General features: G+C 40.1%; 3 protein-coding genes across 7 annotated transcripts; 1 reads left to right on the top strand and 2 right to left on the bottom strand.

Moving 5' to 3' along the window:
* The first annotated feature begins 3313 nt into the window (after positions 1 to 3313).
* LOC122135079 (amphoterin-induced protein 3-like) lies at positions 3314 to 5561 on the top strand. The gene has a single exon (XM_042712986.1). It carries the CDS (start codon positions 4002 to 4004, stop codon positions 5448 to 5450), a length of 1449 nt encoding a protein of 482 aa, XP_042568920.1. The 5' UTR covers positions 3314 to 4001; the 3' UTR covers positions 5451 to 5561.
* Positions 5562 to 7748: 2187 nt separating this feature from the next.
* On the bottom strand, positions 7749 to 20694 carry LOC109112675 (protein TASOR-like). 4 transcript variants are annotated; one of them, XM_042712984.1, is made up of 23 exons: positions 20234 to 20694; positions 18329 to 18474; positions 18080 to 18172; positions 17339 to 17411; positions 16667 to 16758; positions 16428 to 16562; positions 16213 to 16328; positions 16082 to 16113; positions 15880 to 15985; positions 15693 to 15796; positions 15507 to 15610; positions 15234 to 15306; positions 15066 to 15140; positions 14271 to 14978; positions 13564 to 13811; positions 13339 to 13465; positions 11246 to 12087; positions 11027 to 11146; positions 10766 to 10925; positions 10247 to 10346; positions 9985 to 10163; positions 9757 to 9891; positions 7749 to 9661 (listed from the first exon to the last, which is right to left on the bottom strand). In XM_042712984.1, exons 1-23 carry the CDS (start codon positions 20550 to 20552, stop codon positions 8211 to 8213), a joined length of 5538 nt encoding a protein of 1845 aa, XP_042568918.1. In that variant the 5' UTR covers positions 20553 to 20694; the 3' UTR covers positions 7749 to 8210. The 4 variants fall into 4 exon arrangements, with proteins under 4 accessions (XP_042568918.1, XP_042568916.1, XP_042568919.1 ...); XM_042712982.1 differs by having other exon boundaries at positions 16082 to 16116; XM_042712985.1 differs by having other exon boundaries at positions 20237 to 20693.
* A 941-nt stretch (positions 20695 to 21635) lies between these two features.
* Positions 21636 to 27127, bottom strand: LOC109104350 (dynein axonemal heavy chain 12-like). Of its 2 annotated transcripts, XM_042712987.1 has the most exons (10): positions 27061 to 27127; positions 26333 to 26467; positions 26208 to 26263; positions 25978 to 26109; positions 25619 to 25777; positions 23959 to 24204; positions 23658 to 23835; positions 23021 to 23564; positions 22069 to 22222; positions 21636 to 21876 (listed from the first exon to the last, which is right to left on the bottom strand). In XM_042712987.1, the coding sequence occupies exons 2-10, from the start codon at positions 26449 to 26451 to the stop codon at positions 21704 to 21706; spliced, it is 1761 nt and encodes a 586-aa protein (XP_042568921.1). In that variant the 5' UTR covers positions 26452 to 26467; positions 27061 to 27127; the 3' UTR covers positions 21636 to 21703. The 2 variants fall into 2 exon arrangements, with proteins under 2 accessions (XP_042568921.1, XP_042568922.1); XM_042712988.1 differs by lacking the exon at positions 27061 to 27127 and having other exon boundaries at positions 26208 to 26260; positions 26333 to 27036.
* Positions 27128 to 27260: the final 133 nt, after the last annotated feature.

Genomic DNA, 27260 nt, shown 5'->3' on the forward strand with positions numbered 1-27260 from the left:
ATCAAACTCCTTAACCAGTGCACTGAAAAGCATAAACATCATTAACGCAAAGAAGGGTGAGAAAGAAAGATAGAATGAAAGAAAGAAAGAAAGAACAAAGGGAAAAGAAAAATAACAGTCTAAAAAGTTAACATTTAATAGCGTGTTTAAAATACAAAAACCAACCAAATTAAGACATCGTAATACATGGTTTAAAAAAAAAACATGATAATTCAAATAAAAATTCATGTGTTCATCAGAAGTTAATGTAATGCTGAAATGTTGAAGCTGGAGGACTTTCTGAATGTAGATAAGCGGTAGGCTATTTTAGAAAGGAACATTTAAAAAATGAAAAAGAGGAATTAGGGATAATCAATAAATTATGAATAATTTATTGCTATAGTGTGAATAATATATAAACAAGTAATCAATAAAAAAGTAATTTACTGCTATTGTGTGAATACTATGTAATCAATAAAAAAGTAACTGTAGTCTGAGATGCCACCTAAGAAATATACACTGTAGTATATTCTCCAGTAGATATTTCTTAGGATACTATATGTTCATTCCAATGTGTTTTTATTGTTTTCAAAAATATAATAATATAAAATTTACAAAAACATTAAAATTGAATAGGATTTTGAGTTATGTGTATACACACAAAATGCAAAACCACTACAAGAAAAGAAAAGCATTTCTGAAAATTGACTTTTTACTCAAACCTTACAGTTTACTAGTCCGTGTCCCGTTCAACACAAATACACTGGGCTGATATTCAGTAAGTTTATCACATATGCAAGTGCTTCCATCTACTGGTTGTTTATATGAATAATAACCTATTTGATTGCAACATCTATGCAATTCTAATATATGAAATAATATAGCTATACACTTATGAACATTTATTTAATGTTTTTAAAACAATATAGTATTGAAAAATAATTATAAAAAATTAAAACATTGTAAAAAACTTCTGCTTATGTCCTGCTAAAGCGTGTGTTTAAAGAAATTTTATTTTTCAAACTCTAAAGTACGTTTCTGCTTATGTGATGGAGATCAAAAACTGGCAAATGTTTTTCCACAAAGAAAGGCTTGGATTCGAAAGGTCAGTGAAGCATTGATTTGAGTATAAATCACAGTGTATTAAATGGTTTGTCGTCATAGAAAAGGTAAGGCTGCAACAGAATCCAGAGCTTCTCACTTTCAGTTAATGTCCCACACATTCATCATTTCATGAGCCCACATCCGGAGAGTGTGGAGTAGATCTAATGTGCAAAGCTGTCTCCAGTCATTCTCTGGAATACTGTAAGACATATCAGTGGGTTGGTCTTGTGTGTGGGAGTACTCTGTTCTTTTGTCAGTGTGACTGCTGCCAGCTATCTCTGCCATGTGTCAGTGTTTCTGAAGAGATGCCACCCTAACAGAATGGCACTCTAAAACAAACATCATAATTCCATTTCACACTTTAAGATTTGTCACACATGCTGTGACTGATTGTCTTGCCTTGACTCCAAGATCCATTATATTCCAAAACATTATGCTTGCATGGGCCTCATTTTGTACCCATCTAATTTTACTGAAAAGCATGGACAAATGAACTGAATATGGATGTCATTAGGTAATTATTTATAAAAGTAGGGCAATCAGAAGGTTTGCCTCCAGCAAAGTGATCCTTAAGAAGGATAGATAGATAGATAGATAGATAGATAGATAGATAGATAGATAGATAGATAGATAGATAGATAGATAGATAGATAGATATGGATGTTCAGCTAATCAAGTTAAACTGGAACTTGTGTGTAATGATAGATATTCAAATAATTTAGATGAAATATCAATGGGCCTATCACTATTCAGATGTACTAGTGTGGGTGACACACTGTGACAAAGGCACCTGGAGAAGCCCAAACAAACCAAAACCAATTCAGTGTGACAGCAGTCAGCTCCCTCAGGACCACCATGACCAAGACAACCAACAGCTGCCAAACATCGCATGTAGGGCCCTATGATTTCCACGATGCGGAAAATGCGGACGGAATCGCGGAATCCAGTCATAAAAACGTAATTCACAGTTTAACACAGAATGTCACGGAATTTGTCAAATTTTGAATGAATTAATCAAAAGTAGGTCAATCATTTCGTGATATGGACTAGTATCTGTAAATATTTAGCCGCAAAAGTTGATTTAAATATGAATCCTGTATGTTCTGCATGTCGCTGTTAATGAATGACGCAGACGCACGGTTTCATTTACTACACGCAAACTGAAGCGCGCCTGACGCTGCCGGTGATTTCAGCTTCTAACTAAATGCGGACATAAACACATGAACAACATCTCCAGATCTGCTCTGAGAGTCACTTCATGAGCATTTGACTGTTTGATTTGCTTAAAACAAGCATCATATCACATACACAGAACTGTAAAGGTATTCACGGCAACTGTCAAAATAAAAGTCCGGTTTGATTTGAAGACATTGTGCCTATTAATATTTTTCAGTAGAATGTACATACCCTATTACTACTATTAAAGTGCAACTAAATTATAATTTTAAGGAATATTAACACAACTATTCTTACATGTTTTAATTTTAAAAGGTAAATTTCATTTTTTTGCTAAAAAATAAAGTTTGCATAATTTTCAATAATTAAAAGATAAATGAATTTTTTTTATGCCTTCATTTGATAACCAGTAAAATTTAAATACACAACACAGAATTTCTGAGGGGAAAAAATTCATAAGGCAACTTTAAGAAAAAAAATTAATCAATTAAAGTGTTTTATGCATTCGAATAATTAGACATGCTAAAACACAGAATTTGGTAACAATAAAAAATATGGTGAGAAAAAAATAAAACATTTTATAGGGCCCTAAACATTTAATGTTTGTTAAACATTTAATAAATTGATGTGAAAATGTATAAGTTACATGATTTTAATTAATTAGACATGCTTTTTGATTAATAAAATTTTATTTAACTATTAAAAAGGAGTCAAGAAAAATTAAAACGTAAAAAAAAAAACAATCTAGAAAAATTTAAATGAAAAAAAAAACGGAATTTATAATAAATAAATAAATAAATAAAATGGAATTTAGGAAAAAATAAAATAGATTTCATAGGGCCCTACGACTGGCAGCGGAGATGAGGCGGAGTCAAAGCAGCGGTCTCTAAGCTGACTGGTACCGCATGCTATACAAACAAATTCTCTATCATCCAAGACCAAATGTTTTGATGATTTTCATGAAATGTAAGACGATACAAACACACAGCATCCTAAATCCTGTTATGAGATGTGCTTTATGGAGGAAAAAAACTGAAATGGAAAAAGACAAATCCAGAGGGGATTAAAGGAACAAAACAATTGGAGAGAGAAAGAGACAGAGTGAGAGAAAGATTGAAAGAGAGAGCCACATCGGGAATAATCACAGCGTGAGAGAGAGAGAGACGTGAGGCGGTGCTATGAGTAGGAAGCAGAGGCAAGGATGGGAAGAGATTAGTGCTGTACTCTGTGGGCTCATCACTCAATGAAAGGACACTCTGTAAACAACAAGGGCTCACAGCCTCAGGACAACTGGGAAAGGTGCGAGTTTCATTTTAGGGATATATTAAACTCACTGGAAAATGCTTTGGACTTTTCAGACCAGGATAATCTGTCTGAACAACTTCTAACTATGGATTGACACAGCAAAGTGAGAACAGTGGAACTGGATCTAAAGAAGGTTCTGAGAGACTTTTTTTGGTAGGCTTTCCTGTGTATGTTGTGCTAAAAGAGTAGGTTAATCAATGTAAACCATTCATTTTAAATACATGTTGTAATTGCATACTGTTTTATTCTTAGTCCATTCCCTGCCCCAGATACTGCCCATCTGCATGGTACAAAGGAAATTAGATGGCCATCTGTGAAATACTGGAAGACATGACAGATGTAAAATGACATTTGTAGGATTTCAGAGCAGAGGGCTTCCTGTATCAACTGCGCTGCCGCTGTTTCTAGTGTAATCCTTTTTATGTGCAACAAACAGAATGACTTCTACATCTTGTGTGGTTTTGATCTCACTCTTGGTTCAGCTCTCGGGGGCTATTTGTCCTCAGGGCTGCCTGTGCATCTCTGACATACTGAACTGTGGCTCCTCGGGTCTGGATAGATTCCCTAACCCGCTTCCATTCACAACTTCTGTCCTGGACCTCAGTCATAACAGACTAACATGGCTGGCAGCCGGCAACTTCTACGGGGTCCCAAGGCTGCACACTTTGCGCATGTCCCATAACCGCATCTCCTTGCTCAGCCCGGGAGCATTCCATAACATCAGCAGACTTCGATACCTGGACCTCTCTTCCAACAAATTGCAGGTGGTGGGGAAGTATCACTTCCAGGACCTGCCAGCCTTGGAGGTGTTGTTGCTGTACAACAATCGTCTTACCCGCGTGGAGAGCAACACTCTAATGGGACTCGGCAGTCTGAGGAAGGTTTACTTCAGCTTTAACCAGATCACGGATTTCCCGTTCTTCTCGATTCGCAAGCACAGCCACCCCAACCTGGTAACACTGGACCTCTCCTCAAACCGCCTGTTTCGTTTGCCTGTAGATGACATTGTAGTGTTGCCCTTTGCAGTGCAAAAAGGCCTGTTCCTGCACAACAACAGCCTGGAGTGTGATTGCTCTATGTACCGCATGTTTTGGCACTGGGAGCAGAAGGGATATCCAAGTGTGAAAGACTACAAGGATGACTACAAGTGTCTGATGTATGGTGAGCCTCAAATCTCAAAATCTCAAATTAATTTTCTGCGCTCTTCGCACTACTTTGAGAACTGTACGATTGGAAAAATGATATCCTTGATATCCCCGAAGGCTGATAAAATTGTTTACGAGGGTGAACAAGTCAGGCTGGACTGCACTGGAACACTAAACGGAGAAGACCTGTCTTACAGCTGGATCACTCCTCATCAAGAAAACATCTCTCAGCTGATCCAGAATGGAACTCTACGTCTCAATCAAGATGGTAGCTTGGAGATTCTAGCTGCCCAGTCCATAGATTCGGGGGTCTACCAGTGCACTGCTGTGGATAATACAAGGATGATCAATGAATCACGAGAAGTGAATTTAACTGTGGTAGCCCAGCGCATGGAGGAGACTTTCAACACGGGCTACACCACTCTTATGGGCTGTGTGGTAACGCTAGTCCTCATACTGATGTATCTGTATTTAACCCCATGTCGTTGTGGTTGCTGCAAACCTCCTCCTCCCTCTCCGTCCATCTCAACCTCTGGGGAAGACCGCTGCACTCTGGCATCTATCTTTGCAGCTCCTTCAACTGATCGACTCAAGAGCAAGTCTCAGTCGGACAGGCACGTAGTGTTCCTTGAGCCACTCCTGATGGGGAAAAATGGCCAGCCATTTGTTGTTGAACAGCCTACAATTGAATGGGACACAGAAAACTTCACCATAATCAGAGAAAGAAATGACTCTGAGTAGCAAATTTGTGACGTCAAAATCATGCAAAATTGCTTAAGCCTGTATGAATCATAGGGACAAGCATCACAAATTAATCTGTCATAATTCCCTAATAAATGATTTTGATCCTCAGATTTAGAGAGTATCTCCTGTCTCACAGTATGAAGTGAACCATTTGTTTATGCTGAATGCATGCGACTGCACTCCTAGTAATGCGCTGAAAATCCAGTGCAGTGAATTTATCATTTTTGAGACCCAAGAGCATATATATTCAATTTGAAGGTTTGAAAGTCTCAACAAAAGACACTTATTGCCATGACAATAGCAATGTTTAAGGTGGCTCTAATGCAGTGTTTTATTTGCGCAGAACAAAAGTCCCTTCATAGGCAGTCAAAAACATCTTTGCTGTTGATTTGATACTATAAGCAGACAATGACTTAAAGAGAGGACAAGAGAAGGCCTTCTGGATCCACTGAAGACTGAGGTTCAATCTCTTTAGTGCCGCCATTGGCATTGGATACAGCTAATCCTTTATGTCAAGAAAATATGGTGGTAAAGTTTGGTGTGGAACCATGACAGTATGCAAAAATAAATGTTCTATAGACCACACCAAGCAGTTGTGAAAAGCAAATAACTCCACAACTCAAAGGAGAGACATGATAAATGACGAAGAAAAAGCAAAGGCAATGTAGTAATGTCTGTTTATGTCTGATATTATTCATCATCTCTGCACTTTGCATTAAGCAAATTGCTCTTTCATTACAGGGATGTGCTATGGGAGAGGATTAACACACCCTTCCAGAATTTTCCCTCCCACACCATGCACAGTATGCAAACTAAAAGCAAAATATGAAAATGAAAGAGCACCAAAGCAAAGGTACAGAGTTAATCCACGCAGCCCATATCCAGATGTGATCAGACTTATCTGTGGCAACCCACTTTCACATTCATAATACGTCGACATGTGACCCTTTGCTGTTCATCTGTTGTGCAGCCCTGCCAAATCATGCAATGTTATCAAGTCTATAATAAAAGAAAGAAAAAAAAAATTAGGCCTACGTGATCATACACATTGGATCTTAACAACATAACAGCACTTATGAAACTCTCCAATTAATCAGATTTACCAAACGGACAGACTCATATTGTCAACAAACTCATCACATTTGATGTGGTAAACATCAAGTCTCCCCGTCTCCCAGAAAAACACCATTTGTAACATTAACTTCACTACAGTTTTGCAGTTATATAACAGTGACTGCCTCGTTTATACCTTGCCTTTGTACTGTGTTTGTTCGAAGAGATGACTATATCAAATGAGAGATGAGAAATCCGGAGGTCAGATTTAGCAGATTACACTTTGGGGCTAAACTAGGTACCTCCAGCAATTTTTCAGCCTTCGCTTAATCCTCTAAGCTTTCTTTTTCCCCTTATGCTGCGGGTGTGTTTTGGATTTATCTTTCTTTCTAACCTTTACTGAACTCAGGTGGTGACATATAAAGAACGTAAGTGATTTCAGAATGTAAACTGGTGAGCCAAAAAAAGAATTATTGGACAAAATGGCAAAATACAGATTTCCAAACCATGCAAAAAGAGCTGTTTAAACCAGACATAGTGAAAGATGGCCAACAATTTTAAAACATACTTTTAACATTGCACTTTCAACATCCAATTCTGGAATAAAAAGCCAGTTCTTCTATTAACAGAAATTCGCGCATTCACTACCATGTCGAAACCAAACCCCAACAGACAGCTCTCATCCCATCACATCTGACATTCACCTGGGTTGAAATATAGAAAAAGCATAAAAAGTGTTTTGAACAAAATCTTATGCATTGTTTTCAGAGACATAGCTGTTTATCTGGTGAATAGTAACATTTGTGAAATGCCCTGAGATATTTTCTACAAAACTTCAGCTAACCATATGTACAAAGGGCAAATTCAGAGTCCGTTTTGAAATCAAGATGTATAATCTTCATTATATATATATATATATATATATATATATATATATATATATATATAAACGCATTAATTCGTTCTTTTTTGACAAGAAACATTACCCTTTTAGAAAACTGCATCAGAATCAGGCCAGCACAATCAATTAGGAAATGATGCCCTCTGCTGGCTGGTTGTAAAACCATTAGGTCAAATGTAGCCAATGCACACATATAAACAACTTTGGCATTGATTAACCTCATTGGAAAAAAATCTGTAACCTTTTTTTTTATGCATATAGCATCATAAATAACTATGTACACATACAAAGAGTTCACACATTCTCAACTGCGAGTTAATACTGAACACAATATCACAATGTTTGATACAACCTTGTTTTAATAGAACATCTGTACAACCAAGAATGTAAAAAAAAGAAAAGAAAAAAAAAACAGCTAAAATGAAGAATGACTCACTTTTTCTCTTTAAAAAAATATTGTCTGCATTTTGCTCCTTGATCACAAACTTTTTTTTCTTCTGAAAATCCAAACAAAAAGTATTGACAAAAATGAAACATTGAAAGGCAATTACATTTCTTGGCAATATAAATATAGTGGTATGAACAAGGTTTTTCCAAACATCTCATTTAAGAAGAGCATTACTGAAAACAGTGAAAATCTGGCCAAACGTCTGAGTCACCAATCTCATTCATACAAAACCAGATTTAAATTTTGAATTTTTTTTTATTTCAGATGATGTTTTGATTTGATGTGCTCTTAAATGTTAAATATGTACATTCCTAACGCCAGTAGTCTATGAGGGAGCATGGCATCCCTATGGCATTTAGTTATAGGTGTAGTCCGAATAGTAGTCTGACCGACCACCCCCTCCCCTCCCAGGGGGATAACCCCAGTTACAGGATGGGCCCCCTCTGATGTGACCCCGACCCGGTCTAGATCTCATGGGATGTGGCGGCACTCCTCGACCCCTGAAACCACCACGCATCATATCAGGATGTCCCCCTCTGGGATTGTACATGCTATTGTTGTGTCCACCTCGGCACAAGGCTCCCAGTGCAGCTCCAGGGATGGGTAAGAGTCCTCTGCTGGCAGTGCCGCCCCTGGTGGGAGGGGCTTGACTGCCACCCTGACTTTCAGAGGACGAGTTCACTGGAGTTCTGCTGCCCTGGCCACATGAGGTTGAACTACCCATTGCACCTCCTTTCTCTCCACTGGCTTCTTGTTGGACCACTTGAGAAGTTGCCGAATTAGGGGCACCTTCTTCCTCTTGTCCACGAGCGGTTTCACTCTCAATGGTTTCCACCCATGATCCATCTGCGGGCCTTGAGGCCTCAGTTTGGGTGGAAGGTAGAGCGCCGAATCCCGCCCCACTCTGTCCAGCCGCGTAACTCTGCTGGGCTCCTGGTGTAGGACCCCAGCCGAAAAGTGGTGGAACAGGAGGAATTGGAGTGAGGGCTGGAAAATGCGTAGTATCTGGATAGGAAGGAAAAGTGGTGTGAAGAGAGGATGAGGAAGTAGCAGAAGATGAGGAAGCAGACTCTACACCGAACTTAGCAGTTTGAGAGCCAGCAAGCCCTAACTGATTAGCGGTGCTTGCCGTTGTCACCCCAGGCACTCCCACACAGTCAGGAATGGGTAGGGATTGTCCAGGTGGATGAAGACAGGTGCCCGATTCTGGAGTAGAAGGCAGCTCCACCAGGGGCTGAGGGAGGGAAAGGGGAACCGCGAGTGGTTGAGCAACAGGTATGGTGGAGGTGTTTGTTGGAGGTTGGGTCCCAGGAGGAGCAGCAGTTTGACTGTACTCTGATCCCCTGGAGGCCACACTAACTGGAGACGAATACGCTGAGGACACATGGTATGCGGGAGAACCAGAGTAAGGGCTCCACTGTGCCGAGCTGGAACACAGATAGCTCTGGTGGGGGTTCACACCGAAACTGGCCAGGGTGTCCTCTACTTCAGGCATAGAGGTGCTCTCCTGAGTGGCAGCTTTATATTGAGCAATGGCGGACTTCAGAGCTGCGTAATCAGTTGAGTAAGAGCCCTGAGTAGGGTAAGCAGATGGGTTTGGTTGTACAAGTTGCGTGCTAATGGGGTCCAAAGAGGGTTGGTCAGGGAGGGGTGGACGAAATCCATCGGTCTGGGGTGGAGGGGGCTGAGGTGCCTGAGGTTCCTTCAGGTCATTTTCAGTCTGAATGGACATCTCTGTGATAACGGGCATGTCATCTTCAGAGTCTATAGACATGTCATCCTCATCTCGAACCGCATCAGGCTCCACTGAGCAGTCAAAGAAGAGATAGTGTGTCAAAACTGAAATCTCTAATTTCTGTCTGAATTTCTTCAGGAAAAGTAAAGGACTGTTAAATCTTTACCTGGTTCAGGTAGGGCAGCGACTGCTACTTCTTCCGGGACACTGATCAAACTCTGGAAGTTGTTCATGATGTCATTCATACCTGCAATGATGACTCCACTACCGGAGAACTGCGAGAATGTGTCGTCATGCCTTTCTGTTTACGAACACAGCACCAATTGATCAAGAAACTTAAACTTAATGTAGACAACTCCACATACCAACTTTCAACTAGACCTGTTGCACATACCTGTGAGGAAAATGAAGTGGCGAAGCTGTGTGTGCTGAGCCTGCAGCTTGACCAGACAGTCCAAATCAGGAGCCGTCCTAGATGGAGTGTCGCACTCGTGATAAGGCAGAAACTCCACCAGGTGTTTCTTCTGGTAGGTCGTCAGCAGGTTTAACAGATCCAAGGCCTCAGTGTTTAGCCTGTGAAAGGGAGGATGTGTGAGATATTGGAGACTAGGAGTCTGTGAGGATTGGCAAAACACACTAATCCTTCGGTCTCTAACCTGCTGAGCTCTTTAAGCTTCTTCTGTGTCTTACAGTGCACCTTCCACTTCCAGGGTGAGCCCTGTTCCTCCAGGAACTTGAGAAATGCCCGTAGCTTCTCTGTAAACACAAATATCAGTGTCTGAAGTCTCTATGTAACTGAAGTAGCAACATATTGTGACACATTTGAATCCAGAAAAATACATCTGAACAAAATGTAGGGTGGGAATTGTTTCTGGACATCAGTTGATCAGTTAATTGTAAGAGACGGGCAGTTTTAAGCAGATATACGACAGAGAGGACTGTCATTTTTACTGTAAGATCAAGCTACTGTGTTTTAAAAAAATTTTTTTAATGAAACATGAATGGATGAATCATTCACAATAAGATGTATTTAGAAAATAGTGAATTTCCATTTTATGCAGACTTTATAGAAAATAATACACCAATTTTTGCGATCACACTTGAAGAGGTGAATTGTTTCCAGAAGCTGGTGCATGAAGATGTTGTAAACCCTACATGCTACCTTTAGCTCTTACCTAGTGTTATATTGTCAGGCTTGAGAATGAGCTCATCCGACACAATGAGTCCTCCAGACACGAAAAGCTCATTGTACGTGCGATTTTTCACATCATCCAGGCTGTCCACTCCAGCAAAGTAAACTGTGGGCAATTTCTTTAGAGACACCAGTGCTGGGATCTAGGAGTATAGAGGGAACAAGGTCTCAAAACGGATGCTTCTCAGTTTGGTTTGTGCAACAAATTAACTAGGTTAAAAAAAACCCAGAAGTTTACAGTTACCTTATGTACATGAGCGGCTATATCCTCATTCTGAATGATGATCATGAACTTTTGTGGACTTTTACTCTCTAGGTAATTCTGAGGATTGCAATCGATGTTGCCAAGGCTTCTTAAATACTCCTGTAAAACCAAACAAATCAGGTTAAAGATAAGGCGTTTCAAAGGTTGGTCAAATGTATCAGGCCACACTTAATATTCTGACATTTTATACTTTCAGACCTTGATCTCAGTGCAGAGTTCACTCTCCTCATCTCCTCTTTGAATGTAAAACTTTACTGCATTTTTCTGCATGATCTCCATCAGTGTGCACAAAACATCAGGCTTGATTTGCCCAATAACGCTGCCTCCCAGAGTGCTTGAGGTTCCTGCATGAGTAGGCTCTGAGGGAATCTCTGGGACTGAAGCAATTGGAGGTTGACTGGCACTTCCAGATGATGGGGAGCACATAGGATTTTCCACAACGTCTGTACTCTTGGGGTCAGCTGATTTTTCTGCTGAAAACAGGTGGACCTCTTTGACAGTGCCGAAGCGATGCTTGCCTGAAGGAGGTGGTTTAAGGGTAGCTTGTGGCTTGCTCGACAAAGCCTGAGACTTAGGCACTGGAGATGATGTTTTAGTGTGAGGATGAGCAGGAGGTGAGAGCAGCGTGGGTTGGGCAGGAGCCGGCATGGCAGAAGGGGGCGGAGCAGGTGGCAAGGGGGCGGGCACTGGGGCAACAGCAGGTGGTGACACAACAGCCACGGGTTGTACAGATGCCCTGGGAGCCTGTATCAAATGGCTCATCTTTTCACAGAGTGTGTTAACGTAGCCCTGCACTGGCAGCGGCGAGACATATTTGGATACAAAAGGTGAGAATGCCGAGCTTGACCATTTAGCCTGATCCTCACATCGCGGCAAAGGAGGCTGAGAGTTGTAAATTATATCTTGGGCCTCCATAAGTTTCTGGATCCCTGTGCAGAGGTTCTGGAACTCACTGTCGAGGATAGTGTCAACTACTTTCCTTGTAGAGTGTACCTGCTTCTCCTCTCCAATCAAACTAGGTTCACCAACTCCCTCTGGAACTAAAAACACAGTATGTATATTAGTTTGCCCATTTCATTATCTAAATGAATACATATAATTTTTTTTTTGTACAAGTACAAGTACTGTACAAGTGTTTAAGGGCTTTACAATTTTTGCAAGACTTGTCTCTGAAAGGTGGCACATTTAAATTAAATGTATGCAAACACATTACTTTAACTATAATGACTTTGATAATATTATATGGTATACCAAAGTCCCTTTAAGGCAGGGGTGTCAAACTCAATTCTAACTCAATTGTTCTAACCCTGCTCCAACACACATACCACGTAGTTTTCAAATAAGCCTGAAGGACTTGATTGGTTGGATCAGGTGTGTTTAATTAAGGTTGAATCTAAACTCTGCAGGGCTTCGGCCCTCCAGGAATTGAGGGATTGTCATTTCACTCGGTGGCCATTTTTGAAATGCCTCTAGGCTGCAAGGGCAACTCCTATATCTTTGAATGGGGAAACATCAAATTCTCCAAAGCTGTTTGCCAAGGTTATGATTCAATTTCATATTTGAAATTACAAATAAAAATTTGACAACAACGGTCTCATAAATGTTGTTTCTTTTGCTCAAATAGCATTAAAAAAGCGTATTTTTCCGGCTAGACCAGCCAGTGCGCATACCCAGTCTTAAGCGCACATCTCCAGAATGCTGACTGTTCTATAGCAACCAGGACTTCTAACGGCAGCTGCAATGACGTAATGACTTTACCGATTAGCGATTGGCTCTTTTATTCAGAAGGCGGGGCTTCCTTCAATGGCGCGCCCATATTGAGCGTTGCATTTTTTTTTCCCCATTCAAAACTATACGAGTGACACATCTTGGGTATTCCATAGTCTTTAGTTATACACTTTCTAAAGAAAGGTTATTTCTAAGGAAATTTATACTTTTACTCAGCAAGGATGCATTAAATTGATCAAAAGTGACAGTAAAGACATTTATAATGTTACAAAAGATCTCTGTATTTTGCCATTATAGGAATAAATTACATTTTATTACATTATATCAAATAGAAAAACGTTATTTTAAATTGTAATAATATTTCACAATATTATTGTTTTTACTGTGTTTTTGATTGAATAAATCCAGCCTTGAAGAGCATAAGGAACATCTTTCAAAAACTTACCAACCCCAAACTTTTGAACAGTAGTGTATATGAAGAACAAGTCAGTGTAATTTTTTTAAGTTAATAATAATAATAATAAAACGAAGTCTATGTTGCAAGCATGCAGGTTAGGCCGGACCTCTAGTGGACGTTCTCCAGAGATGGTGACTCTGATGTGAGGCTTCTGCTTGATGGGAGGGCTGCTGCTCCAGACTGGAAGAGGGACTGTACACATCCATACTGCTCCTGCTGCAGGCAATCTGATCCTAAACACACATACTACAGGTTAACAAAAACAACGACTGAGTGTGGCATTAGCTATAATATGAGGAACAGTCCACAGCATCAAGTAATCCTGGTTAACCTGCTCCTCATCAGCACGCCTGCCACGCAGGTCAAGGTCACAGTGAGCGGCTGAGTCACTGGGGTCATGTCCCTCTACGCTTTTGGGTAGTATCGGAGGCTGGCTGCTGGCAGTGTTCGAGCTTTGGGCCATCCTGTTAAGCGTGCTGAGGAAGAGTTTAAGCAAGGCGTGCGTGTCTCGGAGGGTGGCACTCTGAGTCACCCGCTCCCGCAGGTCCGTGTCACACAGCCCCATGCTGTCCATCACCACTAAGACAAAGTGAAACCAGATGTCAACAACGATCTCATGTTTCTGAGAAACAGCAGTGAGACTCTGGTGCTGGAGCCCTTTTGTGTGAGTAGATACAGGCACAAATATTATGCACAACTATGCTAATACTGGAACTGATGCTTTTCACCTTTATTTACAGCACTAAATATAAGAAAATCATTTCAGGGCATTTTCATATGCAGGTCTAGAACTATTTTTTAAAACTGATGCCTTAATTTTTACACAGAAAAAAAGGTTTTCTAATAAACATCAGAAAATAAGGATGCTATCCTAAATAACATCTTTGTTTTGTTTAAATAATATAATATTTTAAAGCGAGAATATTTATTCAGTACTTTTATTCATTTCCATGACTTTTTAAAACCCTTCCAATTTCATATGCATGGTTCCCAGAATCATGTTGTACCTTCCCCTACATTAGTTCAGCGCAGACTCACCTCTTCCTGGCTCTCCATTCAGCAGACCCATCCTAAGGTACTTGCTCACGCCCCCAGGACCTTCCCTCTCCAGCCTCCTCTTTAGGCCAGCGGTGTCCCAGTCCTCTTCTCTTTCCGGCCCGCTCCCCTCATCCTTGCCCAAAGTCCGCTTATGTAACTGTATCAGCTTCAGTAATTTCTCCATCTTTTCTTTGTCATACTCTCCCTGTGGCCTCTGAGGGCCACCATTAGACTGAGAAACCCCAATCGTACTGCTACCCGGCACCTGTCTATCCGACCCGCCCCAGTCTGAGACAGGACTGTACTCTTCTGCACCGGCTGGGGGAGACGCTGCCCCTTGTTGGCTGTCCATCAGATCCTGCTGCAGCACCTCCACAGGCAGCTGGAACTGTCCTGGACCAAATATGTAAGAGTTCAGTGCCACATCCATATTCTTAGGACGAGGTGCCGGGTGTTGGTTAGTCCGGTCATCCAAACTGTGCCGGTACTCTACTATGTGGAAAGGCCGTATGACACCTTGCTCTTTCTGGTTGAGGTAGTCCAGCACCTGCTGTTTCAGCCCCACCGCGAGCTCTTTGGGTGGATTGGCACGCAGCTTGTAGAAGCCATGATGCAGGGCAGGTACAAAATTGTCTATTTGATGGCTGATTGGGTCTTTAGGCTCTAGTGGAGCAAGAGGGTCCTCATCTACTCCAGAGTTCTTCGAAACTAAAAAAAAAAACAAGAATCATCTTTAACAAATACACTCCTAAATACAAAGAAACTTCACTAAACAGACATAAAAGAGACACTTACTCAACTTGGAGATGATTCTTTGCTCTTGAAATACAAAAAGCGCCTGCAAAACCCTGTCATTTCTTCCTCGTCGCTCTAAAGAAACAAAAACAGACAGCCTCTATTATTCCATGCAACAATCACACTGTCAGTGTCACATATGTGGTTAAAAGCTGTGCATAAACCTACCGGTGTTAGTGTGCAACTGAGAAGACGAAAGGAGGAAGAGAAATCCTTTGTCTATCAATGGCTTCACCAAAACCTAGAGTGAAGAGTTTAATTATAGCATGACTATAATATAACACGGCAGTTCAAATTCTGCATATCAGATCAGTGACACAGATTCTATCCACAGACTGAAGACATGGTGTACAGGGGAGAGAGATGGCAGTGATGCCATGCTTGGGTAAAGCTGCAGACATTAATTCAATAAAGCGTAAAGTGGGCTGTGAATGAGCTCACCATTCTTTCTCTCTCAAGCCGGTGCAACAGTCCCGAGAGGCTGTTTTCCTGTTTACTTCTCCCCATGACCTCATACAGCCCGCAGTACATCCCGCACTTAAATGCTGCAAAATACCACAACACATTATCATGACAATAGCGACACATCAAATGTTGTGGCATCTGTCAGACTGAAAAGCATCCTACCCTCTCGTGATCCACTGTACGCTTCCCATGACAGCAAAATGGGCGGGATCTTTCTCTTTACTTGGTCGAGATGCATAGCCATATTAATGTCAAGCTTGTCTGGGCTGAAAAGTATATATAATAATATATACATAAATTTAAAAACAATGCACAAAAAACTTCATTAGCAAAACAAAAGGAGACTTACAGTTTAAGTGGAAGGTGAGTGAGACTTGAAGACCGGATGTACACTTGATAGACCTCTTCTCCCTTATTCACCAGTGAGCCACTCCAAACCGTATATCTTCGCCGGACTAAAGCAACAAATTAAGTTATAAAACAGTTAAGTTAGATAATACACCCATCTTTTCATTTTATGATCTGCTATGAAGAGAAAAAACAAATCATACCTCGTTGCCCTTCATGTAACGTGCTGTTTAATCTACTAAAAGAGAAAACAAACCGTTCAAATTAAAATAAAACCATAACAGATGGTCGGTCAATCATTTTCTACGCAAGTCCTCAGTGATCTTGTTCATACCTGTGTGTGGCCGTGGCCGACTCTTTGCCTTTGTATTGAAAAGACACAACCGCATATGGCAACACATGCCTGGGCCTTGACCTGAGCTCCTCAAAAGCAAATTCATAAAAGTATTGCTGGAATAAAACAGAGAGAAAACCGATATAACAGGTCATCTATCTGACCAAATAATACAAGACAGAAGTTCAAACTGAAAAAAGAAATGAAACACTTACCTGAGTGTGCTCAAAGGCCCTATAGGACAATAATGAGGTCACTTTGCTGGCATTTTTAAATACATGGCTGTCATATTTAAGTGTCGGCTCAAGATTGTTTTTGGGCATGTTGTCAAATATTGTCTTCACTTTACCCTGCAGAATAAGACAAAACGTCATTACAGTTTTTGAAACTTTGTGAAGTTATGTTAAATTTGATGCATGGTAAATGTAAATGTTAGACTCTGTCAATGACTTACCTTCATGATTTTAAATATGATTATGTCTCCAGCAGCTCCCACTTCAAATGGATTCATCTGTAACAAATCTGAGTATTTTGAGAGGTAAACCCCTAAAAATAGAAAAAGCAGCAATCAATGATATGAGAGTTACATGGGGCGACATTCCTGTGAGCCACAAAAAGCCTTGGGGTAATCCCAAGAAATTTGTTAGCAATCCATTCGGAATGCAGAGTTTGCTAAGATTAAATATTTGCAGAAACTATTTCATTTCACAAGTTAAAGCACTCCCGGACACATTCATAAGATGCCGGGTTTGTGAGTGTCTTGTGTGTAAAACACACAGCAGCTGCTTCACTAAACCATACAAAGATCATCATGAATCAGAAATTCGCTGATCACTCAGCCAAGAACAAAATGAACATCATGTTACTTCCAAAACCTCAAACATACTCTGAAAATAGAAAGAGGTAATGGGGTAACCAATATATAAAACAGATGTTACTTTACAAACAGTTTATCCACACAAAAACGAACGTCTGTAGCGAGTTGGGCTCATAACAGAACAGTGGTCTTTTTGGCCCTGACCAATTCAACTACTCCAAACCACAAGATCAAGTGACCGGAGTCCTCAAAGTACTCTCCTCCCAGCCAAACAGATATAAACAGACTCTTCGGAAACACAACGCTCACCTTTGACAGGGCTTCCCAGATTGTTAATCCGCGAATGTCCCACAGAAAGACCCTTTTCGCAGATCCAGTGAACCTGATAGAAACCACCAGATATTACTTTGGTTACAGTCATGCTTTTGACATGTTACGCCGTATATCCTGATAAATAATTTGACAAGAAGGCGAGACATTGCATCAGCTAGCTGTTAAATCTAAACTTAGATTACATTTCAGAGAGGGAGCCACAGTCTGATAAAGTTGTATAATATAATCAGATTGCTAGCAGTGCTATATTTGACTCAAAGTACTGATAAAAGTGTGATTGCTGTGGAAGTTATGTAGTAAATACATTCTAAACTTTTCAATAACTCAGAGAAGTGTCAATATTAAAGGGTTAATTCACTCAAAAATTACTATTTTGGCATCATTTACTCACCCTCATGTTGTTTCAAAACTATCTGCTGAACACAAAAGAAAATATCCTGAAGAATGTTGGTATACAAACAATTGCTGGTGGCCACTGACTTCCAAAGCATGGAAAAATATACTACAGAAGTCAATGGCTACCAGCAACTGTTTGGTTGCCCACGTTCTTCAAAATATCTTCTTTTGTGTTCAACAAAAGAAAGAACCTCATACAGTTTTGGAACAACATGAGGGTGACTAAATGATGACCATTTTTGGGTGAACTATTCATGTAAGGTTATAAATGCTTACGGAACAGACAATGTGTCACTTCAAGCAAAACTAACACAGCCTCACCTTATTCTTATCAGGCAGCAGAAAAGCATAAGATTCTGCGAGTTCTGCCTCTGTCCTGCCATTCTGCTTCAGTTCCCTTTTCTTCTCAATGAACTATGAAAAAGACATAAATGATTTCATATCAGTTTTTGATTCACTGAAAACAGCTCCCAAGTGGCCTGAGGACAATTTCAATCATCTAGGCTTTTGCAATTGCAAACAAAAATACTGTTTATCATCATCAACTTATTAACTTCACTCAGCGCTCACCTCTTTCTCCAGGAGCTCGTTGTGAATGAGAGAAGCTTTGGTGTAGGTGAAAGTCCCACGGGAGTTGGTGTCCAGGTAGAACGTGGACAGGAGCTTCACAACTTCCTCAAACTCTCTGGAATCTGGAGACAATTGTTGAAGGAGACCTGGAGGGCAGCACACATGGAAGACAGAGCTCAAAAGACATCAATGCATTCAAATAAGGAACTGTCAAGTAAATAAGGAAATAAACGGGTGTTGTTTTATTTTAATTCGAATGCATAGTTGAGTCATACATAACCTGACAGACACTCTGCACAATGTGAAACATCCTGCAGTTCAGCGCATTACAAGATATACATTAAAGCGAGTGTATATGGGTTTTCAGTAAAACTTTACAATGAGGTTCAATTAGTATTAACTAACATGAATGAACCATGAACAGTACATTTATTACAGTATTTATTAATCCTAGTTAATGAAAATAGTCATTCACTCTTAGTTCATGTTAATTCACAGTGCATTAGCTAATGTTAACAAGCACAACTTTTGATTTTAATAATGCATTTGTAAATGTTGAAATTAGCATAGTTCAATCTTAGTTCATGTTAACTAATGATCCTTATTGTAAAGTGGGTTACACTTTATTTTGAGGTATCCTTGTTACAGTGTAATTATACATTTAAGCGCAGAGTAATATTAATTAATTATATGCACTTACTATATGGTTAGGGTTTGGCTTATGGTTACTTGCATGTAATTATGCATAATTAATTGTTGTTATAAAAGTAAGTACATGTAACATGTGTAACAAGGACACCTTAAAATAAAGTGTTACCAGGTTTTTCAATGCCTGACAGTGATGTTGAAATTTACATAAAATAATGCTTCCAAAATGAGAGACAAAATTGCTGAAATGAAAAAATAACATTTCACAGTGATTACTAAAAATTAGCTAAAACAAATGAAATCAAATATTTTGGAACTTGCATTAATCGAGCAATTAGTGGACACAATGGCCAAACAAACCTGCTTGGTCGATTCACTAATTAAAACATTTACAAAACGACATCATTTGCTGTTTAAAAAACTATTTTGTGTCTGTTCTGCTTTTCAACTCCTCACTCGATATAACACAAGATAGAGCACCTACAAAAAAAAAAAAAAAAAAAAAACTTGCACTAGAGCCAACAAATGCCAAGCAGGATGCCAAAGTGAAAGCTGCCATGCATTACTACTACAAGCACCTCCCAGTCTGGCACGCTTTCGATTTCATTCAAGCGGCGCTCTTCTGTTTACAAGATTTCATATCTTTCTTTTGCGCTATAAGGAAATAGCACGGGAATGAATGGCGGTGTGTATCCTAATAAGGCTGGCTGTACAGGACTGACAGGTGTTTCTAACCGTCGTGCATAAGGACTGAAGGGAGAAATGCAGTGGTCAACTGAATCACACTGGTGCCATTGATGAGGAGGGAAGAAGTGTGTCATGTGGGGTGGCAGCACTGTATGGTGTGGGAGGAGGAGGAGTGTGGAGTCAGCTAGCAGAGCAATGACACCGGACTCCGTGAGGTTTGGAAACCGTGGGACGAAAATGCACGTCTTCGAGGTTTACGTTAACTGACTCGCGCGGGCGCGTGCAACGGATCCTCACGTGCTGTTCAAGCTGCACGAGCGCGCCTGACTTACTTAACGTTACCTGCAGCTCCGAGCGGTGCACTAGCTAAAAATCCATTTAGTAACACTCGTGCAAACCTTTCAGGCTAATCACGTGCTGCGTTCTATAGATCGCCTGTTTACTTTTGAATACATGTCTATTAATTTGACTCGAAGCGGTAAAGAGCGCGCTTTAAGCGAACTTGCAGGCTGTGAAACAGAAACTGTCCATTTCGGGAATGGCAGTAGTAGTGGTAGCAATGGGACATACAACCTCTCCGCTCCTTGATTTTCCTCGGAATCTGAAAATTCCTCCTTGGCAGCTCCTCGGCAGACCTCGCTAACGTTAGTGTCGAGGGCGAGCCGCCGCAGTTTTTTAAGTCCGACAGCCCTGCCCTCCGTCGCTCAGAAGCATCTTGTTCAGACATTTGCTCGTCTTCACATCCAGCTTGATCGCCATTTTGCTTGGATGTGGCCGTGCTAGAGGCTGACAACAATTGTTTCTTGCTATCGCCATCCTCCGAGGTTAGGCTGCCGGCCTTGCTGCTCTCCTTATCGATTTTCCTCTCCTGGCTGAAATTGCAAGCCATTTTTCGGACCAGCGGTCACCTCGTCAGCTGGCGATGAAGTTGGTTTCAGTGCCGCTTCACGGAGTAATTCTCCTTCTCAACCAGTCTCCGCCATTATGCTTGTGACGTATGCTTTCCCCACCACTGCAAAACTCTGGCGTCACTCTGTTTACATTCACGGAGCCTGACGCCCCCCAGTGGCGCTGCTGTGAACTGCGCCGCGGCTGGACGTGGAGACCGTGAGCTTTGATCGCTGGCGCGCGAGCAGCGCCACGGAGAATCGGTGCCAAGAACGAATCGTAGAGTTGTCAGACAGTAACCCTTTGGGGAAAGTCATGTCTGTGCTCTTTCTCACACCCAGAATCTTCCCAACTGATTCCGTACAATATGACCACATTTCAAAACATGAAATAAAAAGACTGAGGCAAAATATTACATGAGTTTTAACATAGACCTTCATTATTCAAATCACATATTCTCAAATACATTGAGGTTGCTAGTGAAAATGCTTCTTTCTTTCTTTTTTTTCTAATAGTTCAACAAATATTTCATTACTATATCATCAGCATAATTTGAGAGAAAAGTTTAATTTAAGAATTCTTAATATTCCATTATTAAGGCGTTAATGGGAGCAGCACTCTTAGATTTGGCACTCTGAACCTTACAGTCATGTTCTCCAGCATGATCTGACTTGATCTGAAGAGCATGAGCTTCAGCTGAAGAACATCAGTGTGCTCAGTTGATTATTCACCTAGATATTGCAGAATTCTAAGTTTGTTTCAAGTTTTAAATGAGTCAGAATAAACTTTCCATGTTTTTCCACATTTAAAGCAATAGTTTACCCCATAATGATTTCATTTTAAAAGCTTACTCAACCTCAAGTGGTTTCAAACCTGTAAGGGTTTCTTTCTTCCGTGTGAACACAAAAGAAGATAGTGTGAAGAATGTGTGTAACCAAACAGATGCTGGAACCCACTGAACTATCCCTTTAAATAAAATGTTGAATTACAGATTTCCAAAGTTTTCTTAGATTTTTGGACCCCACTGTATCTGGATATTCATTTTAAAAGCACAAATTAATATTTAACTAAAAGGGTATATTCATTTTTAAAAGGGTATATTCACATAAAAAGTTTTATATCAGCTTCTCATGTACTCATGTTCTCATTTTACTATTCTGGCACACTTCCTCTGCTGTAAATATCATACTCTTTGAAGCGAATGTAGTCTTTGAGACTTGCAGGCAGAGGCAGGAAACTGATAAAAACTGGAGCCCTCAGACGCAAGCGACCCAAACAGTCACGGATCTTCAGTCTGCAGAGATGCTTCAGGCTTCGAGCGTTTTCTGACGAGCAGAGAACATACATTAATACATTTATTACACTCATTTCAAGTGTCTGGTCACTTACGACAAGTTTAATAGCACATTTAAGAACAATACATCAGGTCTACTGACAATATCAAGTTAAAGGTTTTCTGGATCTCACTAAAGATAACAGTGTCTAAATATGATCTCCAGATGTGACAAGAGACTCACCTTGTATCTTACATATTTCTGGCCACTGTTTTTGCTCAACCAGAACACTCTTCAGTTTGGAGCAGAGAGTCACATGATCAACGTAATCCAGCATGATTCTCACTACCTGGGCTGAGATGTGCTTGAGCCAGTACACTGTGATCACCTCACAAAACTGCAAAAAAATGAGTATAGACTTACAGTCGGTACCTTAAAGGAACAGTTCACCCAAAATTAAATCTCTGTCATCATTTACTCACCCTCATGTTGTTCCAAACCTGTACGACTTTCTTTCTTCACAAAAGAAGACATTCTTAAGACTTTTTTAAAATCAGTGTGGTTCAATTTTGTTTGGACCTAAATATTCTTGAAGATATCTGTTTCGCGTCTGTGTTTTGCAGACAAAGTTAACCCTATATCTTATATATAAGATTTTAAGTCCCTTGTGGTTGCATTTATTTGATCAAAAATACAGTAAAAACAGTAATAATGCAGAGTATTATTACAATTCTGTAATATATTTTAACATGTAATTTATTCCTGTGATGCAGTGTCACATGATCCTTAAGAAAACATTCTAATCTGCTGATTTGCTGCTCAAGAAACATTTCTTCTTATTATCAATATTGAAAACAGTTGTGCTGCTTAATATTTTTTTGTGGAAACCATGATACATTTTTTGAGGATACTTTGATGAATAGAAAGTTCAAAAGGACAGTATTTATTTGAAATAGTAATCTTTTGGAACATTAGAAATGTCACTTTTGAACAATTAAATGTGTCCTTGCTGAATAAAAGCATTAATTTATATTTGAAAAATCTGCTAACCTCAAACCTTTGAAAGGTCGTGTACATGTTTGGAACAACATTAAGGCAAGTGAATTTACATTTTCATTTTTGGGTGAATTATTCCTTTAACAACATCAGATCATACCCCTTTATACTGAATAAAATGAGCAGTAACTGGTCTTACCACAACATCTTTGATGACAGCAGCGCTCCAGCCTTCATAATCCACAGGCATGTGTGAGGCCTGTCCATACGGGCAGTCAAAGCAGCGCTGCACATCATAGCCATTATTGAGCAGCATACGCAGCATCACCTCATCCTTAAGTGCATACTGAAGGGCAGAAGGGAAGTGGGTGGTGTTGACACGGGAGTAGTAGTTCACATTGGCACCGTAGCGGAGCAGAGTGTTGATCAGCTCGTAGTTGCCCAGTCGCATGGCCACCTGCAGGCAGTTGACAGGGTCTTGATTGGGCATGGCCCCGGCCTTTAAAAGCCGCCTCGCTGACTGGACATCATTATTCGATACAGCGAAGAACAGCGCTGACCTGCGTTCATCCTCATAGTTCCTGCGCACTCTGGGGTGTAGCATGAGGTTTGGGTCAGACCTAGAGCTCAGGAGCAGATCCAGACACTGAGAGTGACCGCCTGCAGCGGCGGAGTGTAACGGGCTCATGCCGCTCTCTTTTATCACCTCTTTCTTAGTCACAGGGATCAGCTGCTCCAGCGCTCTATGAAAGACACAAAAAGAGATTTTTTCATGACTACTGGTTGTATTCAGGGTGAACACTACTTGATTAACTCTTTAGCAGTGTGGTACTCACAGCAGATGTCCGCGGTAGGCTGCACGGTGGATGGGGAGATGACCGGTGTGGGTGGGCACGTTGGGATCGGCTCCATACTCCAGCAGCAGTGAAATGATATCAGGGTTTCCAGAAGCTGCAGCATCGAATAAAACTGAGGCTGAACCAGGAGACTGAGGCTTGGACCACACACTGGCCCCTACATGAGAGGGTTTTTAAATATTATTAAAAGTGATTGACAAACAGACAGAATGGTTGATACTGTAGATGGATGGATGGATAGACAGATAGATTTCTACCAACAGGAACATTTCAAAATCACCTTTCTGAAGCAGAATCTCTACAACGTTAAAATGTCCAGCTTGAGCTGCAAGTCCTAAAGGAGTATGTTCACAGACATCAACGATATTTGGGTCAGCGCCAGATTGTAGGAGCAGGTATACAAAGTTATCCAAGCCAAGCACGGATGCTTCATGCAGAGCGGTTCTTTGAAGACTTCCTTTTTGGTCCACTGTGGCATTGTAGCGTAGCAGCAGCAGAGCCAGGTCATACTGGTCATTCTTTATGGCTGGAAAAAAAAGTCAGTTCATGTATTCACGCCAATACCGGTAAGAAAATTATTTTAATGTTTTTTTTTTGTTTGTTTGTTTTTTATTACAAGTTCTACAGTACTCTACACTAAAACTAAAACACTAAAAATTAAAATCAATCAGTTTAAATCAGTGGTTCTCAACCTTTTTGACAAGGCCCTTTATTTTCCAAAATATTCAAATGATTAAGGATTTTTAAAATATTTTACTTACAATTTCTATCTGATGAAATATTTTGCATAACTAGAAAAATGTATATTCATTGTAAAAATGGCCACTACGATTTAGGATTGTTATTTTACATGACTTTTCCAGGTCTAGAAACCGAACGTTTAAAATTAAGTAAATAATTTGTAATAATTTTACATTTAAAATAAATATTTTTTTTAATTTAAATTAAAATAAATGCAAATATTTAAATTAAAGGGGTGGTTGATCAGCTTTTTTCGAAGGCTTCATTGTGTTTATAGGGTGCAGAGAAAGTGTTTATTTAAAAAAAACAACAACATTATTTTCACATATTTGACCTTTATTCTAAACCGCGCAGTGTGTTATCGCTAACCGCCTAGTGCACGTTGTCCGGAAACATCACATCCCCTTACCATTACGGGTAGCTGCATGTTCCCGGGGGCAAGGTTTATGTGAACATCAGGGTTAGTGATGTCACAAACCCGGGAAAACGTTTGTTTCAGTCCCTATCCCCCTTTTTTGTAGTCCTTAAACAGCAATTTCTTTAAAAGAAAATATCTCCCTTTGCATTGAACTTTGAGCATTGTAACTTTGCAGATGCTGTTTGCTCTAACAGCAACATTACACAATAATCAACCACCCCTTTAAGATAAAATAAATGGAAAGCATTGGGGGTTCAGTGTCTTGCTCAAGGGCACCTCAGTATAGTGGGTATTGGAGGTGGAAGAGAACGCTGTTCATTCACTCCCCCACCTACAACTTCTGCCAGTACTGAGGCTCAAACCTGCAACCTCTGGGTTACAACTAAGACACCCTAACCACTGGTCCAATAATTCCCAAATTAACATTCTAAATCAAACAGAATCCTCAATGAGAACTTCTGCTTGAAATGCTACAAGTGAATTTAGGCATCACAATATTATGCTACAGTCTGAAAAATGGAAATGTATTTTTAGATTTGCTAAAGATTACATTTCAAAGTGTTACTAAATGATTAAGTTTCTTTCCTTGGGTGCTAAACTTAAGGAATACACTATAGACTGAAGCATAAAATGTCATTTATCAGTATAACATGAATTAAAACAAAAATGCAACTTAAATCTTTGAAAAAGAGAGAGAGAGAGTCTTGCAGTTCTAATCTTAAATAAGGAATGTGTGCTTACTAAGCAATCTGTATGCTAAAAATAGCACTGCCTTCCACACCTGCAACCAATGCAGAATCATCATCCTCATTTCTGCAGTCAGGGTCACAACCGTTCTGCAGCAGGAATGTGGCATTCTCTCGGAGACCGTGGACAACGGCGAGAAACAGCGGAGTCTCCCCTCTCAGAGTACGGCATTGCCCTGACCCCTGAGGAGATGCTGAATGAGGAATTCTCATTAAGCAATGATTTTTTTGTCTTTGGGGGTATAGTGAGGTGACTATTATAGAAGCCTATTTTCTGACTCACCATACAATTCTCTTTTTTCCTTGCAGTTGTGAATTCTAAACCTCTTGCAATTCTGACTTTTTTCTATGGCAGAAAATAAGCTTCCATAAACAGTATATTTATTTCATGGACCTGCATAAGTGATTTCCAGAATTCTCCTCTTGTGTTGTACCGCTGCCTCATGCAAAGGGATCCAGCCCCTGCTGTCTGCATTAGACAGAGCCTCCTTTCGCTGCACCAGGACTTTCAGAGCATCCTCATTACCTGACATCACACATGTAGTGAGCATCATGAAGACTCTAGAACTTCTACAGCACTTACTGCAAATGCTGATGAACATTTTTGAAGGATTTAGCTCTTACCAGCTTGTATAGCGGTGAAAATTTCCTCATGGTCAATGCAGTCTAATTGATCACTGCTGAGGGGCATCAAAACCAAATGTTAGACACATGCTATTAATGCATTGAAAGTGGTGATTTCGCTATACCTGGTAGCTGAATCAGCATGTTTACTGCACTCCAGTAGACTCTGTTCAATCATGTACTGAGTGGCCTCATCTTCATCATCATCCCAGTCATCCTCCGCAGTATCATACACTTCCTCCATCTTTCACTAATAAACTCTAATTTGGTAATCAGAACCACAAGATTTACCAGCTACTGGCATTTTCTGTGTCTTTACAAAAGTGACTAGTTATCAGTATGTTTATCCACATTTATATCCTCTAGTTACAGTTTTTTAGAATTTGGCATTAAACAGACAAGTCTAATGTAGGAAAACATACAGTAGTATATCATGTGTATTATGACAATCATCATTCTAGTTCAACTCCTTAAATCAATGTTACAAGTTTTTGTTTTTTTTGCAACAGACTCTATTGTATCTGCATACAGCTTTGGTTTCCAATAGCCAAAGCTGAAAATATCTGCTCTAGTTTCTACTGATCTGGCTTGAATTACAAAAGGTTATAACCGACACTAAAAACTGTGTTGTTGTTGGATTGAAATTTCAAATTCATATTTAGAATGAATGCAAAAAGAGCCTAACATCATAATTAGCAACTTTGGTAATGTCATCCTTTAAACAAATTTCTAATTACTTTAAGAATGTTTCATAAACATGCAACATATCCCATGCAATCTATTTCTGCAGAGATTTTCTGGGAAGAATAATCTGTTTACATATGCTTAATTCAAAGGCAAATGTTTCTTCTACCTGAGGCAACGGGAAATGTCGAAAACAGTCGTGGCAGTTGTATCTGTGCTGTGTGTTTTGGTCGTTTTACACTCTTGAAACTATTTATATCTGTGCATGGTTAAAAATACATGCACATAGGGCCTGGGCCAGCCAACCAACACCTGGCTTTGACCCACTGCGTGACAGTCAATCTTGCAATTTTACCCCACCAGACAGCT

This window comes from Cyprinus carpio, chromosome A23, assembly GCF_018340385.1.
Source record: "Cyprinus carpio isolate SPL01 chromosome A23, ASM1834038v1, whole genome shotgun sequence".
Lineage (NCBI taxonomy): Eukaryota > Metazoa > Chordata > Actinopteri > Cypriniformes > Cyprinidae > Cyprinus > Cyprinus carpio.